The 14,746-nt window shown below is 56.7% G+C and overlaps 1 protein-coding gene across 1 annotated transcript in view; it reads right to left on the bottom strand.

The window, feature by feature from the left end:
- UHRF1 (ubiquitin like with PHD and ring finger domains 1) overlaps positions 1-14,746 on the bottom strand; it is a 30,626-nt gene that overhangs the window by 14,319 nt on the left and 1,561 nt on the right. The window contains exons 2-4 of the mRNA XM_023538593.1: positions 5,826-6,101; positions 5,024-5,184; positions 2,833-3,049 (exon numbers count right to left, since the gene is read on the bottom strand). Of these exons, the coding sequence (XP_023394361.1) occupies positions 2,833-3,049; positions 5,024-5,184; positions 5,826-6,101 (654 nt within the window). The remainder of the gene's footprint in view (positions 1-2,832; positions 3,050-5,023; positions 5,185-5,825; positions 6,102-14,746) is intronic.

Genomic DNA, 14,746 nt, shown 5'->3' with positions numbered 1-14,746 from the left:
ACGCCTGGGAGTTACTTCAGGGTGGGGATGGTGGCATCCTCAGACGAAGGAAAATTAAAAGACTTCTCTGCCGGCAGACCCACTCACAGAGAATAACGCACGGAAGTCCTTCAAATAGATAGGAAATTATAAAGGAAAGACTTCAGGAGGAAAAAGGAAGAAAGAGCAGAAATATGGATAAATATAACTGATTATCCTTAGGAGTTTCCCACACCAGGTGATGACTGAAATAAAAATCGTAACACCACCCGATACACTCAATACAATAAGTGACAAGAAAGAGACCAAAGTCGAAGAAAGGTTTCTAACCCTTCAAAGTGGTAAGTGACACCAGTGTGTCACATGTTTATAGGGTAAAGTCCCGAGAAAACACTAGGAAAACTATACGAAGTCATTGCTCCGAAGACTGAAATAAATCAAGACAGAATCCTAAAAAACATTTAAGTAGCCGCCAGGAAGGACAGAAAGAGAGAAACAGAGGAACAAGAAACAGAAAACAAATAAAAAGACACACTTACCCCTAACATACCGATCATTATTTCAAATACAAATGGTCTAAACATGCTAATTAAAAGGCAAAGACTAGCAAAGTGGATTAAAAAAGTGACCCGTTATATGCTATTTATAAGAAACGCACTTCAAGTTCAACTACCTAGGTTGAAAGTAAAAGGATCAAAAAAGATACATCATGCAAACGTAAACGTTAAAAAAAAAAGCAGGTGTGTTCAAATACACACACCTCAGGTGAAGTAGACTTCGGAACAAAGAATTTCGCTAGAGACGAGGGGCATTGCGTAATGGTAAAAGGACCGTTCGCAGAAAGACATCCTCACCAAAAAACAGCCTCTTCCTTAAGAAGCCGAGAACTAGACAAATCCAGTTACAGCTGGCGGTCCGACTCCGACGCCCCCCAACACTGACAGAAGCACCGGACAGAAAACCCACCGGAATCGGAAGACAGGAACAGCACCATCGACCAGCAAGCACGCTCTGCTACAACAGGAACTCAGGACAGTCCCTCACATTCCGCCCAGCAAGAACACACGCTAACGACCGTGGAAGTCCGCCAATACAGGCCCTACTCTGGGCCCCAGGACAAAGTTCAACGAATTTAAAAGAACCGAAATCATATAGAGTATGCTCTCTGGACATGAAGAAGACGAACTACGAATTAATAACAGAAAGGCGGCGCAAAGGTCTCTCAAACACTCGGCAATCAAGCACCGCACCACGAAATAAGCCAGGAGTCAAGAGCAAATCTCAAAGGAAATAAAAGGAACAGAACTGAGTAACGAGAGAAGAAACCTCGCGGCATGCGCGAGGCAGGCGGAGGCGAGGGGGGTCCCTGGCACCCGCACGCTCGCTGGAGAAGGAAACGCCTCGGATCGCTAGTCTGAGCTGCCACCTCCAGAGACGACGCGCAAACTCAGCCCACGGCAAGGGGGGGCGGGGGCAGCACAGGGGTGAGGGCAGAAGTCAGGGAAATCGGAAACAAAACAAACAAACGAAAAACAATGAAACAAAAAGCTGGTCATTTTTAACGACGTCACCGCAGCTCCTCCCTGGTGTCCCTGCGGCCGCACTGCACCCCCACCCACCCACCAGCATGCTTCTCTCCAGCGCCACACGCTCCAACCGCTGCCGGCAACGGGGACAAACACGGGACCCATTCCGCCCCCGCCACACTGGACAGCGGAGGCTCCCATGTGGACTCCGCCCTTCTGCCCTCCTGCCACCCCCACCCACGGGTGGGGCTGGCCCACAGCGCACCAGGAACGCCCCTCTCCCATGACTGCAGCACGGGCCATGTCTGTTTAAAACCTTTTTGCCCAGATTTTCACATCTGTGTTCTATACAGAAAATAGAATATCATTCATCCCCAAAAGAGGTAGGTTCTGACACGTGCTGCTACCTAGACGGACCTGGAGGACATTACGCCCAGTGAAATAGCCAGACACAGGACAAATACCGGAGGATCCCACTCACAGGAGGGCCATAGAGGAGTCAGATTCATAGAGCAGATGCTGGAGCGGGGGCGGTGGGGGGGGGCGGGGGCGGGGAGTGAGTGTGTAATGGGGACAGTTGCTGTTTGGGACAAAAACAAAGTTCAGGAACTGGAACAGGGCTGATAGTTGGTACCCAATGCCACTAAACTGTACATTTAAAAATGGTCAGGATAGGTTTAGTGTTATGTATTATTTTAACACAGAAAGAGAGACAGAGACAGAGACAGAGAAAGGCAAAGTAGAACGGGGCCTGGCAAACATGTTCTGCAAAGCACGAAAGAGAAAGTGTTCTTGGTCTCTTTCCCAAATACTCAAATCTGCCAACACAAAAGGAGCCACCGATAATAGGCAAACAGATGGGCGTGGCTGTGTGCTGATAAAACTTTATTCGCCAAAACAGGCAGGGGGCCGGATCTGGCCTGGGGAGGGCAGACTGCCTACCCGGATGTGGAGCGCGCCACTGTGGTCTGTTTATTGATGTGCACGTTCACGCTTGTTTACGCACAGGATGTCCCCGGAAGGCGCCGGAACAGGCATGTCGCCAGAAAGGAGAATGGGGGTGGCCAGGCAACAGAGAGGAAGGAAAAATGTTCACTGTGGCTCTCCTACCTTCTAGATTCTGATGCACTTAAAGTTTTTACCTATTTGCCAGATCTACGACGACAAACAAAAGAGCACAAGGAAGGCTCGCATCTCCAGCCTGGCCGAGAGCTGCTCCCGGCAGGGGCACGGTGTCGGGAGATCACCTGGGGGCCCAGGGAGGTGTGGAGCCCGGAGGCGGAGGGGGCTGCGGCCCTGCAGAGGGCGCTGCCCGGACGGCCACTCACCCGAGCCGGACGTTGGCGTACAGCTCCCGTGCTGTGCGGGTCTCGCGCTTCCGCAGGATCTCGGCGTCGTACCAGAAGCCCCGGTCCTTCGGGTTGTCAGGGTTGTAGTTGAGCATGACCTCCTGGCCCACCTCCAGCTCCTGCCACTTGAGGATGTGCCGGGCGCGGGCCCGGACGTCCTGGGAGCTCATCTGGACCACCCCGTTCTCCGGGTAGCTGCGGGGAGAGCCACGTTCAGACCCCAGGCGACGCCCACCGCGAGCCCTCCGCGGAGAGACAGGACACGGGTCTGAGTTCCTCTCGCCATGGCAGCTCGCAGAGTCCCCTCCCCCACCATCTCACATGCTGGTGTCGGAAATTCACAGGTGCAGAGGACACACTTCAATTACAGACGGTGTTGAGGGTTGATGCATGTCCCCCGAAAAGGTAAATCGGAGGCCTAATCCCTGGCACGTGGGAATAAGGCCTTATCTGGAAGTAGGGTCTTCGGGAGTGTTAATTTGATTACAAATTAAGATGAGGTTACGCTGCCTTAATCCGGTGTGACTGGTGCCCTTGTAAGAGGGAGTCACAGACACATAGGACACAGGAAGACGGAGACAGCGAGTGGAGCGACGTGGCCCCCAGCACCGGGCTGCCGGCCAACACCAGAAGCTGGAAGAGGCGGGAAGGGCCTCCTGCAGCTTGCGGAGCAAGCGCGGCCCGCTGCCGCCCTGGTCCCTGGTCGTGGACTCCCGGCTTCCGGAACCGTGAGAACGAGGTTACTGTAAACCACCCGGGGGAGGGGGAAGCCTGAGCTTTCTCCAGACGCACGTATCAGAAAGGGTTTCTGCAGAGGGACGGCCGTCACCTCATTTACGTTAAGTAGAATGTGTCAGAGGTTAGAACACAGCAGGTCATCTTGAACATGCGGGAATAGTCCAGCAGCCTCGAAAAGGCATAAAATAACGGCTGGAGGAAACACGTTGTCAGGACAGAGTGAACCTCGACTGCAAGGGGGACAAGCTCAAGATCAGCAGCATCACCGGGATGAAGGTGCCAAGCTCTTCCGGTGAAGGGCCAGACGGCAAATAAGCTGGAAGGTCTCTGTCACGAACACTCAATTCTGTTGCTATCGCCAAGAAAGTGGTCACAGGTAATATGGAAATGGATGGGCGCTGACGTGTTTCAATAAAGTTTTGTTTACAAAAACACAAGGTGGGCCAGACTTGGCCCTTGGGCTGTAGTCTGCAACCCCCTAAGCAAGAGGAGAATCCTGCATATACTGTGATTCACTCATTCAGTTACTCTAATTGTTTTTACAGAGCTAGGCTTAGGACGTGCCCAAGACCAGAGCAGGCAGTAGGGGCCCCACAGAGAACCAGAAGAAGCCCCGAGCCCCCAGAATGTGATGCCCACGGGCAGGCATGCTTGCCCCCCGTTATGGACTGCATGGTGTCCACCCCCAATTTCACGCGTTAAAGTCCTGATCCCCAGAGTGATTGTATTTGGGGACGGGGCCTTGAGGGAGGTAACTGAGCTTAAATGAGGTCATACTGCTGGGACCCTTAGCTGACAGGACGGTGTCCTTGTAGGAGACACCAGAGCTGGCTTTTTGTGGGTACAGAGGAAGGGCCACGTGACAAGGAGAGGAGATGGCTGTCCACGGGCAGGGGCGGGGACCCTCACAAGAACGAGAGCTGCCAAGCTTCCTGTGCAGAGTCAGACCCGCCAGCACCTCCAGCCCCCAGAACTGTGGAAAAGCGACGCCCGACATCTGAGACGCCAGGACGTGCTCTGTTACCGCGGTGACCCGAGGACACTGAGGTGCCCTCTGGGCTCTGACACAAGCCTCCCTGTGCCCAGCACAGGGCCTGGAACACAAAAGCGCTCAGGAGCTACTGTCACATCCAGTGGGGGAGGGATGCCACGCCGGTTTCAGGCAGCGACACGCAGCGTGAGCGACACGTGGAGGAGACAGGACCTGGGGTGGGTTCTGACCGGCAGAGCAGAGTCTCCAGAGAGGCGAGGAGGGCTCGGCCTGGATCTGGGTCTCCATAGCACTGGGCTTCTAGGGGTGACCTCCTATGTGGTTTGGAAGCCTGAGGGTGGGGTCCCAAATCCTGACCATCATCCCCAGGGCTGTGCCGAACCCCAGGTCTCACACAGGGAGCCAACGCTCCAAGCCCGCCTGCCTGCGGCGACACTCACTCATCGTATTTCACGTGGTAAATGACGTCTCCTTCTGGCGCTGAGCAGGAGGCTGAGCTGCAGGGCTCGTCCTGGGCTGGCGCCCTCCTGGTCACCTTGACAACCTGCGCCTCAAACCATGCGCCCATGTTGGTGTCCCGAGCGTCGACATACTCGTTGACCTGCGAGGAGAGAGATAACTCTCGTCTGACCTGCAGCACGGATGAGGGCCCGCTTCCGACCCACGGGCCGGTGCCTGGGGCCTGGGACGCCAACTCGGTGCCTGCGGGGCTTCCCGCTGTGGCGCTATGGACATCTGGGGCCCGGCCGTCCACTGTCGGGCCGTCTTGGGCACCGCCGGTGCTGAGCAGCATCCCTGGCCCCACCCGTTCACTCAGGTCAGCAGCACCCCCAGTCATGACAACCGCAGATGTCCCCATCGTCCCCTGGGGGCAGGACTACCCTGCCGTGCTGCCCGAGGAGGCCGGAACGGCCCATTTTTCAAGAAAAGCTGAGGATCCAGATCGCTAGGTGAATTTTCGTCACATTAAAGGATGACGATGCCAGCGAAGCCAGAAATTCCACAGCCACTGCACAGAGCGCAGAGAGGACGCGCGCCGACCTGGACGCCCCCGGGGGAGGGATGGGGAGCGGCGCACGATTCTGCCACAGGGGCTTCCGGAGCTCGGCACGGCGGGACTGGGGTGCCCGCCACAGGGATGGAGGGGAGCGGGGGCCAGGGAAGGCAGAGGGCTGTGGGGAGTGCTCCCTGGGGGTGCGGAGACCGGCCGCCCCCACACCTTCCGCAAGGGCCCGGCCTCACCTTGTACAGGCCCAGCTCCGTGTCGTCCCACGCGTCCTCGTCCCCCTCGGCCGCCTTCCCGTCCGTCTCCACAGCCGCCTCGCCGCTGTTGGAGGACTTGTCCGACTCGCTCTGGCCCAGGCAGCAGCCAGAGTCGGTGTCCGAAAGCTCGGAGTCCCTCTCCTTGCCGCCGCCGCCGCCGCCACCAGGGGGCAGCACGAGGCTCTGCCGCACCAGGAGCTGGATGGTGTCATTCAGGCGGACGTCGTAGTCAAAGAGGGTGTGGCCGTCCTCCATCTGCAGAGACAGGGGACGGGGTCACTCCGCGCCAGACGTGCAGTGCGCATCTGTGGGCAGTGGGAACGGGCCCTGGGCAAAGGACCGAATGTGCCCTCGGGTGAGGGGACAACAAAATTCGCCCACTCCTGAGGGCGCACACGGCCATCCCTTCCGCAGGTCCCCAGACCCTCTCGGATGAGGGTGTCGTATGGTGACCGTCCCAAGCACACGGCATGGCCCCGCTGAGCTGTGGACACACACCGGGCGTCCCGAGGTTTACTTTATGTGTATTTTATGTTGTGCGACTTTTGTTACAGCAAACGTGAGTTGCTTTTATCACTGGTTCTCAGTCGAGGTGATCCTCAGGGGACAACGGTGTGCAATGTCTGGGGACATGTGTGGTTGTCATGGGTGAGGGGGACGCTCCTGCCATCAGATGGGTGGGGCAGGGATGCTGCAAACCCCCCAGTGCCTGGGACGGCCCCCCACAGTGTGACCCTGCCCCGATGTCGGCAGTGTGGGACGGGGCAGAGGGACCTGGCCTGTGTGAACCCGAGGAGGCCCCCCGACCCCGCCAGCCTCCCAGGGAGGCTCTAGCTAGAGTTTTGCCCACTCAAGGCGCCTTCTAGGATCCAGTAACCCACCCTCTCTGTTAATGCCTTCGTGCTAACTCCACCCACACTGGTTGACTGCTAACAGGACCTGATGGCCAGCACAGCTCAGCAACTGGCACCCCTGGGTGTCACTCAGCAGGCGCGTGCAAAAAAGTTTTGTCATCTGAGCTGCATCCCAAAGCACCAAGGAGTCGCCTTTTATTAGAAACTGTCACATGGGAATGTGCCAGCATCCAGCAAGGACCTTGCAAGTCCGTCCTGTTTTATCTAGACCTAAGGCAGATCTCCATCCCTCCCCACACTGTGACCCTGGGACCCGATCATGCTGTGGGGGGCCAAGCAGCATCCCTGCCCCCACCCACTTGGCGCCAGGAGCAGCCCCTAATTGTGATGACCACAGATGTCCCCAGGTGCCCAGTTCAGAACACCCTGGTTTAGAAGGAGTGCCCTTAAAAAAAAGAGAAAGAGGAAAACATACACAAAAGATCAATTTTCCTTCCTTCCCGATTTTTACCAAAAGCTGGCGGGTTCAAAGGACTGGTTGCCATTAATACGTCAACCGCACAGTGGAGGCCGGTTCCACGTCCAAGGTCATCCTTCACCACAAACCTGAGAAACTGATGGGTGATGACCCTCTCGCCCGCTGACGCATCCGAACACCTCGACACTCGCCTACAGCCGCAGGGGCCACCTGGATTTCCAGTCCCACTCTACCTGCTCACCCAGCAGGGAGTGAGAGCTTCCGACGTGCCTGGCACGGCCCAGGTACCACAGGGAGGACAGGGCGAGTGAGACATGGCACCAGTTCGACATGGGGCCACAGAGAACAGCCATGACACCAGACAGAGGTGACAAGGACGGGAAGAGACAAGTCAACCTGTACACCCATGTTCACAGCAGCCTGTGTCATGATAACCCGGGGTGGAAACAGCCCAAGTGTCCACTGACGGACAAATGGAGAAACACGAGGTCGTCTGTCCACACTGCGGTGTCACTCGGCCGTGACAGGCGTGAAGCACGGACACTTGCCACGTGGACAAGGCTTGAGCGCACGCCACCCAGTGAGAGGAGGCAGACGCGGAGGCCACATGGCAGTCCCATGGATGGGACATGTCCAGAGCAGGCACGTCCCCGGAGACAGGGCTCGGGTTAGTGGTCATCAGGGGCTGGACGGGGGGAGGGAAAGGGGATGGGGGCATGACAGCTAAAAGGCCCGGGGCTTCTCTCAAAAATTGTCATAAAATTTACTGTGGTGATGGTTGCAAACCTGTGAAGAGAGCGGAATATTGAACTGCACATTTAAATGGGTGAATTGTACGGCATGTGAGTTCAATCTCAACAAAGCTTTTAAAAGAAAAAAAAAAAGTCTACGAAGGCTACATGTGATTCCAAATACAGACAGTCCCCAACTTACGACGGTTCCATCTACGATTTTTCAACTTTACGGTGGTGTGAGAGCCACACACAGTCAGTAGAAGCCTTACTTCTAACTCTGAATGCGGGCTAGCAAGACGCGGCCGGACACTGTCCCCAGATGCTGGGCGGTGGCACGGGTGAGCACATTTGCGAGAGGCTGCACTGAGCCGCGACATTTGGTGGATTAGGCGCATGTGCATTTGCAACTTACGGTACTTGCAACTTACGATGGGATTATCGGGACGGTAAATCAAGGAGCACCTGCATACGACACTCTGGAAAAAGCCAAACTATGGAGATAGTAAAAGGATCAGTGGTTGCCGGGAGGGGGAGGGGGATGAATGGGGGGCACGAAGGATTTTTAGGGCAATGAAACTACTCTGCCCGATACTGCAGTGGTGGGCACACACTGTACAGCTGTCCAACACCAGGAGTGACCCGTAGTGTCAACTATGGACGCTGGGTGATCACGACGCGTCGGTGTGGGCTCATCCATCGTGACACGTGCTCTGCTCTGGTGCCTGACGTCAACTGTGCGGGGAGCTGTGGGGGGTGGGGCACATGGGAAATCACTGAACCTGCCTCTTAGTTTTGCCGAGAAGGTAAAATTGATCTAAAAAATAAAGTTCATTAATTTGCAAAAAAAGATGGAGAGAGACAAGTGTCCCCGGCATAACTGTGACAGGAAAATCTGCAGAGGTATTAAAATCGCCAAATGGTAGTGAAAAGGATGAATGAGACGCTCACACTCTGGGGCCCCGCATCTCCCCAGTTAGGTAGACACCCCATGATTCGGAGCCAGAGCATTCCCTGTGGCGGGGTCCTGGGCACAGTGGGGCGATGAGCAGCATCCACAGCCTCTACCCGCACATGAGGTCAAGAGCATCCCAGTCGTGACAGCCACAGATGTCCCCAGACATGGCCCAGTATCTCCTGGGGGGCGGAGTAGCCCCCTGAGAACCAGTGACTAGAGAGACTCTCACATGTGTACCCGAGGGACACGAACGTCAGTGTCCCTAGCACGTTCACGGCAGCATTACTTGCAAACGAAAGTGACTTTTTCTCACAAAGGACCATTTCTCACAAACAGTGGCTTTTTCTCACAGCTGCGTGACAGGGAAACGCAGCAGTGACCCCACACACATCAAAAGAGACGAGGACGGCTTCAGAGGACAGGAAATAAACCCGGCCACCTGACTATGACAGCCAGCAGCAGAGCCGAGTCAGGACGGAGCACACGGTCAGCTTTCTGCTCCACACAGAGCAAGAGGCCGCGCTGGAGAGGAGAGGCCGGGGTGGGAGACTGGGCGGCCGGCTGGGAGGCAGATGCACCGGAGTGAGCGCTGGGGGTGTGGGGTGGGGAAGGAGCCCCGATGTGGGCTCAGCAGGCACCGTGACACCGCCTTCCCCCGGTGAGCCCCTCGCTGGGCCTGACCCAGGCTGACGGCACTCCCACCTGCTCAGGCCCGGGCTCTGCGGAGGAAGGGACATGCCTCCCAGCGCAAGCGTGCGGGCAGTCACAAACGGGGCAGGGCATGGGCGGGCAAGGGGGCACTAGGGCTAGGCCAGGCCGGCCCGGAGCGCCGCCTCCAAGGCATAATTCGTAAGCTGTTCCAGCGGCTTCCAGAGGCCCCTTCCGGAACTTTCCAGAAGGGCCCTGCAGTCAGCAGGAAGAAGCTTGCACAACTGTTCACTGTGCTGACGGGGGGGCGGGTGTTGCGCACGTGCGCCCCTCTGCCCTCCCCGGCCCCCACTTCCCCAAAGCTGTGTGGCCCATTGCGGGAGAGAGGTTAGGCCCGGCCTGCCTAACGCCAGCAAGTCCGTGGGATGCAATGTAACCGTCCAAGTTTGGGGTTGGTACCGAGATCCTGAAATCCCAACCGAGGCTAATGACGTCAAAAAGAGCATCGAACTGAGTGACGATGAGCCTCACTTGACGCTAGAAATTACAACGTTAAAATTAAACCTGAAGTTAAAATCCTGTACGACCAAAACTCCCACTGAAAATCCCTTAACTTGCATGTAGTAAAGCATGTACAGCTATCCCTAGGTATCCATGGGGGACTGGGTCCTGGACCCCCGAGGACACCGGAGTCCCTCACGCAGAACGGTGCAGCATTTGTCCACGACCCGTCTGTGCACGAGGCCGCGTACGGCACTTCGTGCACGGGGACTCGGCGTTGTGCTCGGCGTGGGGCGAACCTGGGTTTTGCCTGTATGTGGTTTGGGGCCGATCACCCTGTACTGTAGACTCAAGTCTGAGGACAAACTGCCTGCGCTATTTAAATTACGTCTCTCTCTCTCTCTAAACCAAGTATGCTTCCTGGGTGTTTGAAATTTTGCACCATGAGCATCACGTAAAACTGAAACAAACACATACACGATTTAACAACTAAGCGCCCAGTTCCTTTTGTAAACTTAGATTAAAAGCCTGCCATGCCGGCTTCTGCCCACTTTCTGCCTCTTGTGACATTCCCGGGGGATATTTCTCAGGGTGCCGAGTGCTGCCCAAAGACACAGAGGGCAGGTGATACATGCCACTGGGCTGGCATGTGCTGATTCCCCGACTGGCTGAGAGGTGGCGCTCTGGGCGAGGGGCTATAACCCGGACCGCGGGGTCCACCCGAGGGTGCTGTGAGCCTCAAACCGAGATGGATCTCGAGCTGGAGGAAAGGAGCAAGCATCCCATGGCCCGACCACTGAGCCTGGGGGGAGAGAGGAAATGAGACCGCCGCCTCTCCTCCTGGGGACACGGCCCCGGCCCCCCGCCTTCCCACGTCAGGAAGCAGCACCCCAGACGTGGCAGAGATACAACTGTCCACTTGGGAAGGAGAGCACAGAGTGGACGGCACCTCCAGGACAAGCATGTCCCTCACCTCCTAGCCCCGCAGGGACATGGAGGGCGTGTCCGGCATGACAGTGAACTCTGCCCTTTGACCCCAGGGGGCCGCAGCTGAGGACATGCCCTGGAGCAACGTTTCGGCAGGAGGGCAGTCTCACAGGGGTTCGCCGGCACCACGTGACAGGACCCACCATGCCCTGGCGCCTAGAGCGACGTGCAGCTGCGGGCTGCAAACGCAGCTGGCCCCCAGCTCTGCCCCTGGGGCCCTTAGCCACGTGGACGCGGGGAAAGGGGGCCTGAGACCCAACAGTCCGAGCCCCTGCCCCGGGAAACTCCTGCGACACAGTACCCCGGGGCCTCTCCCAGCACACTGCACGGCAGTGCGTCCACAATGAAACCTGGCTGCACAGCCCAGGGGCGGGATCCAAGCGTGGGTGACTGGCACATTGCGGCCAGCGTGACGCTTCTGCCGGCACCTGTTTTTGTAAATAAAAGGCACCGTGACCCCTAATGGAACACGCCCGTTCGCTTATGCTGTCGGTGGCTGCTTTCCCACTCCAGCGGTGGAGGTGAGCGGTCCCACAGGGACAAAGATCTACCCTCGGGCCCTTTACACATACAGTCTGCGGACCCCTGGCTTAGAGGGCGTGCCCTCCCGAGGAGACCCTCCCTCAAGCAGCCTGAAGGACGGGTCTCTGTGAGGGGACGGTCCTCTCTGCTGCCTAACCCTCTGGGAAGACAGGCAGCGTTCAGGAAAGATCAATAAACAGGGACGTTTGGTGGGGCACTGTGACATGAGTGACCCTCACGAGGCCATTCCGAGGACACCATTTCAGTGGATCTTTCAGATCGACATGAACACAGCTTTGAGGCCAGCAAAGCCAACTGAGCTGTTTTTCTAAAGTAAAATATCTGTTATAGTAATAGTTCTCAAGTACGGGTGATGCCATCCCCAAGGGGTTGTCATGACTGGGGGTGCTCCTGGCATTGCGTGAGTGGGGGCGGGATGCTGCTTCACACCCCACAGTGCCCAGGACGGCCCCCCCCACCCAGTGCCCTGGCCCTGACGTCAGCAGTGCAGGGGGAAACTGAGCCTGGTTATTGCGTCTTTAACGTGAGTCAGGCGTGGGGCTTGTTACCTCACTGAATTCTCACCGTGCCACAGGTGGCGGGTCCACAATCAGCCCTGTCTGAACAGTCACCAGCCAGGCCGCTTGGCCCGGGGATTGGTGATTGTTACTTTAAACACAAAGCATTGTGTCCGAGCTTCGCCACGAAGCTGTGCCACGAATGACAGCTATTGTTATTTTTACGGGCAGCCAGAAAACAGCCGCCAGATGCCGCTCCCCTTGCCCAGGCTGGGCCTGCCGCCCCAACTCCCTTCCCCCATAAGTTCCCTGCATTTCCGCCAATCAAGCGACATAACCGCCAACCTATTCAGCTTAACAAGGCGCCACGAAACCCTCCCATATCCTGAAGACTCAGCTATATTCTGCTTTATGGTCTTAGTCAATCTCCCCGCAGACCTTGGACTGCTGTGCATGTTTCTTCAACAGGGAAAAAAAAAAAAAAAAGAACTGTGTACACTCTTCCAGAACATTCTGGAAAAACAAGAGCTCTCTTGAAGCCGCTGGAAATTGCACTGCTTTCTCTCACTGTTAGTCCGCTCCGTTCGAAGACTTTACTCGCTTTAAGCTGCTGCCTTTGTCCCCCACCCCCTGTCACTGTCCACACCTCCCAGCGGCCAGGCCAGTTCCGGGCCAGGCAACCTTGGGGAAATTGCATCAGGCTGAGGCCTGGCTTCCTCACTCGGAAGACAGAAATGACCGCGCACTCCCTCAGAGTTCCCAGGTGGGGCGCGGTGCCGGCAGCAGGAGCCGGGGACGAGGGCACCTCCTGGCTAAGAGCCTTGCCCCTCGTCGCCAACAGCCCCCAAGTTCAAGGCACGACGCACGCGCAGAAACGCACGCGGGCCCTGCTGTCATCATCGTGTTCTGCGCCTTACACAGATGTCACCAAGACTTCTGAATGGATCGAACACTACGTGACGAGGGAAGGGAGACACGGGTGTGGTCACGTGGGTGTGGACATTTGTCCGAACTCCAAGGGGTCTGCTTAAGATGTGTGTCTCACTATATGCAAATTTCACCTAAAAACGATTTCCACGAATAGTGAACTCTCGTTAATGACAGGCACAATGAGTGTTTAGGACTGACGTGAACTTACTTTGAAATGCATTCCCAAAAATAAAACAGGTTGGCAGACGGGCAGAGAAAGCTGAGAGCCGCATGATAACACAACCACACAAAACGTCAGTGGTAAAATCCATGGCTGGGTGTTTGTGTTCGTGGCTCTTTCAACTTTTCTGCGTGTTTGAATTGTCAGATTAAAACGCGCAGTGCCTGGCACACGGCAGGCACTCAAATATATGCTCTCCTTGAACCTGAGAGGACTCGGCCCAAACCGCCTTTGAACTACACCAAGAACCGTTTCGCAGGCACACGCAGGTTTTCAAGAACTCTGAAAGGACCTCCTGCTGAGTGGCAAATATGGACCGAGTGGCAAATCAGGATCGGCGTGGACACCACGAAAATGAGCCACTGTGGGAAGAGGCAAAAGACAGATCGGCCCAGTGGGCTCCACTCCCAGCCCCCCTTTCTCAGCGCGCACGCGACCGCACAGGCCCCAAGTGCGCAGGACCAGCTCTCCCTCCCCGGGCGGAGCAAGTTCACTCAGGTTGAGATGTTCGAGTCACCCTGTCTCTCACAGGAAGGAGGCCAGAGGTCTCCCGGGGCTCCGCAAGCCGGAGAAATTAATCATCACATCTTGCTTTGCGTAAGTGCGCCGGATCCTCCCAGCCCCCAAAATCGTGGCCAGGCAGAGCGTTTATTTTCCAATCTAGACACCAGATGGCGGCAGGATCCTGTTCAAAATGCAACAACAAAGTCGGGCACACACGGCCCAACTGAAGACTTTCAGTCCAGTTCGCTGCCGTCGCTGCAACCCACCCAGCTCCGGGACAGTCCCAGCACACGGGACCGTCACGTCGTTGTACCCTCACTTAGGGAAACCCCACTCCCAGTACACGTCCCACCGTCCCCCCCAAAGACACCCACAAAACTGGAAACCCCCAGTGCCACTGGAGAAAGCGTCCCAATTGTGGTCAGCCGCTAAAGCAAGGGTGGCCATTTTAAATGCTACGAGGGGCTGGAGAGAGAGCACAGAGGAAGGAAATTGAGGAGCAGCGGGGCCGCAGACCCCAGGAAGCGCCAGCCCCTGCTCACAGGCGGCCCTGCCCAGAGCGGCCGGGCGGGCGGCGGAAATGCCTCATCTGCAGGCACCGTCTCCAGCCTCGGAAGGAGCTAATCCAAATTTCCAGAAAACAGCCCCTGTGCGATCAAATGCTAAACAGGCGTGGGCCGTGGGCCACCGGTGCATCTCAAAGAACTGGTCTCTCCTGTCCTAGCGTTTGCGAAACAGAGTCTAGGTTTTTCCTCGAAATTCATCGGCCCTCTGTCAGCCGCCTCCAACTTCTTTTTCTAGAGATTTTCAGGGAGGCCTCAAAAACAATAAGAGAAAAAGGGAGTTTTAAGAGCCCAAATGCTACAGATGCGAGTGCCAGCTGCCTGCCCAGTGTGTCAATCTGCGAGTTGAGCCTTTGTTCCTGGCTCAGGCGTCTGAGTTTTCTGCGGAGACGTGAAGCGGGACCAGGCGAGGGGGGAGAGCGGGTGTGCTGGTGGCCGCCAAGGAGCAACGCCTGGGCGAGACGAGAACAAAGGTGCTGAGCGGGC

This window comes from Pteropus vampyrus, unplaced genomic scaffold (assembly GCF_000151845.1).
Source record: "Pteropus vampyrus isolate Shadow unplaced genomic scaffold, Pvam_2.0 Scaffold226, whole genome shotgun sequence".
Taxonomy (NCBI): domain Eukaryota; kingdom Metazoa; phylum Chordata; class Mammalia; order Chiroptera; family Pteropodidae; genus Pteropus; species Pteropus vampyrus.
The sequence above is the reverse complement of the archived record's forward strand: the minus strand, read 5'-3'. Positions and strand labels throughout refer to the sequence as shown.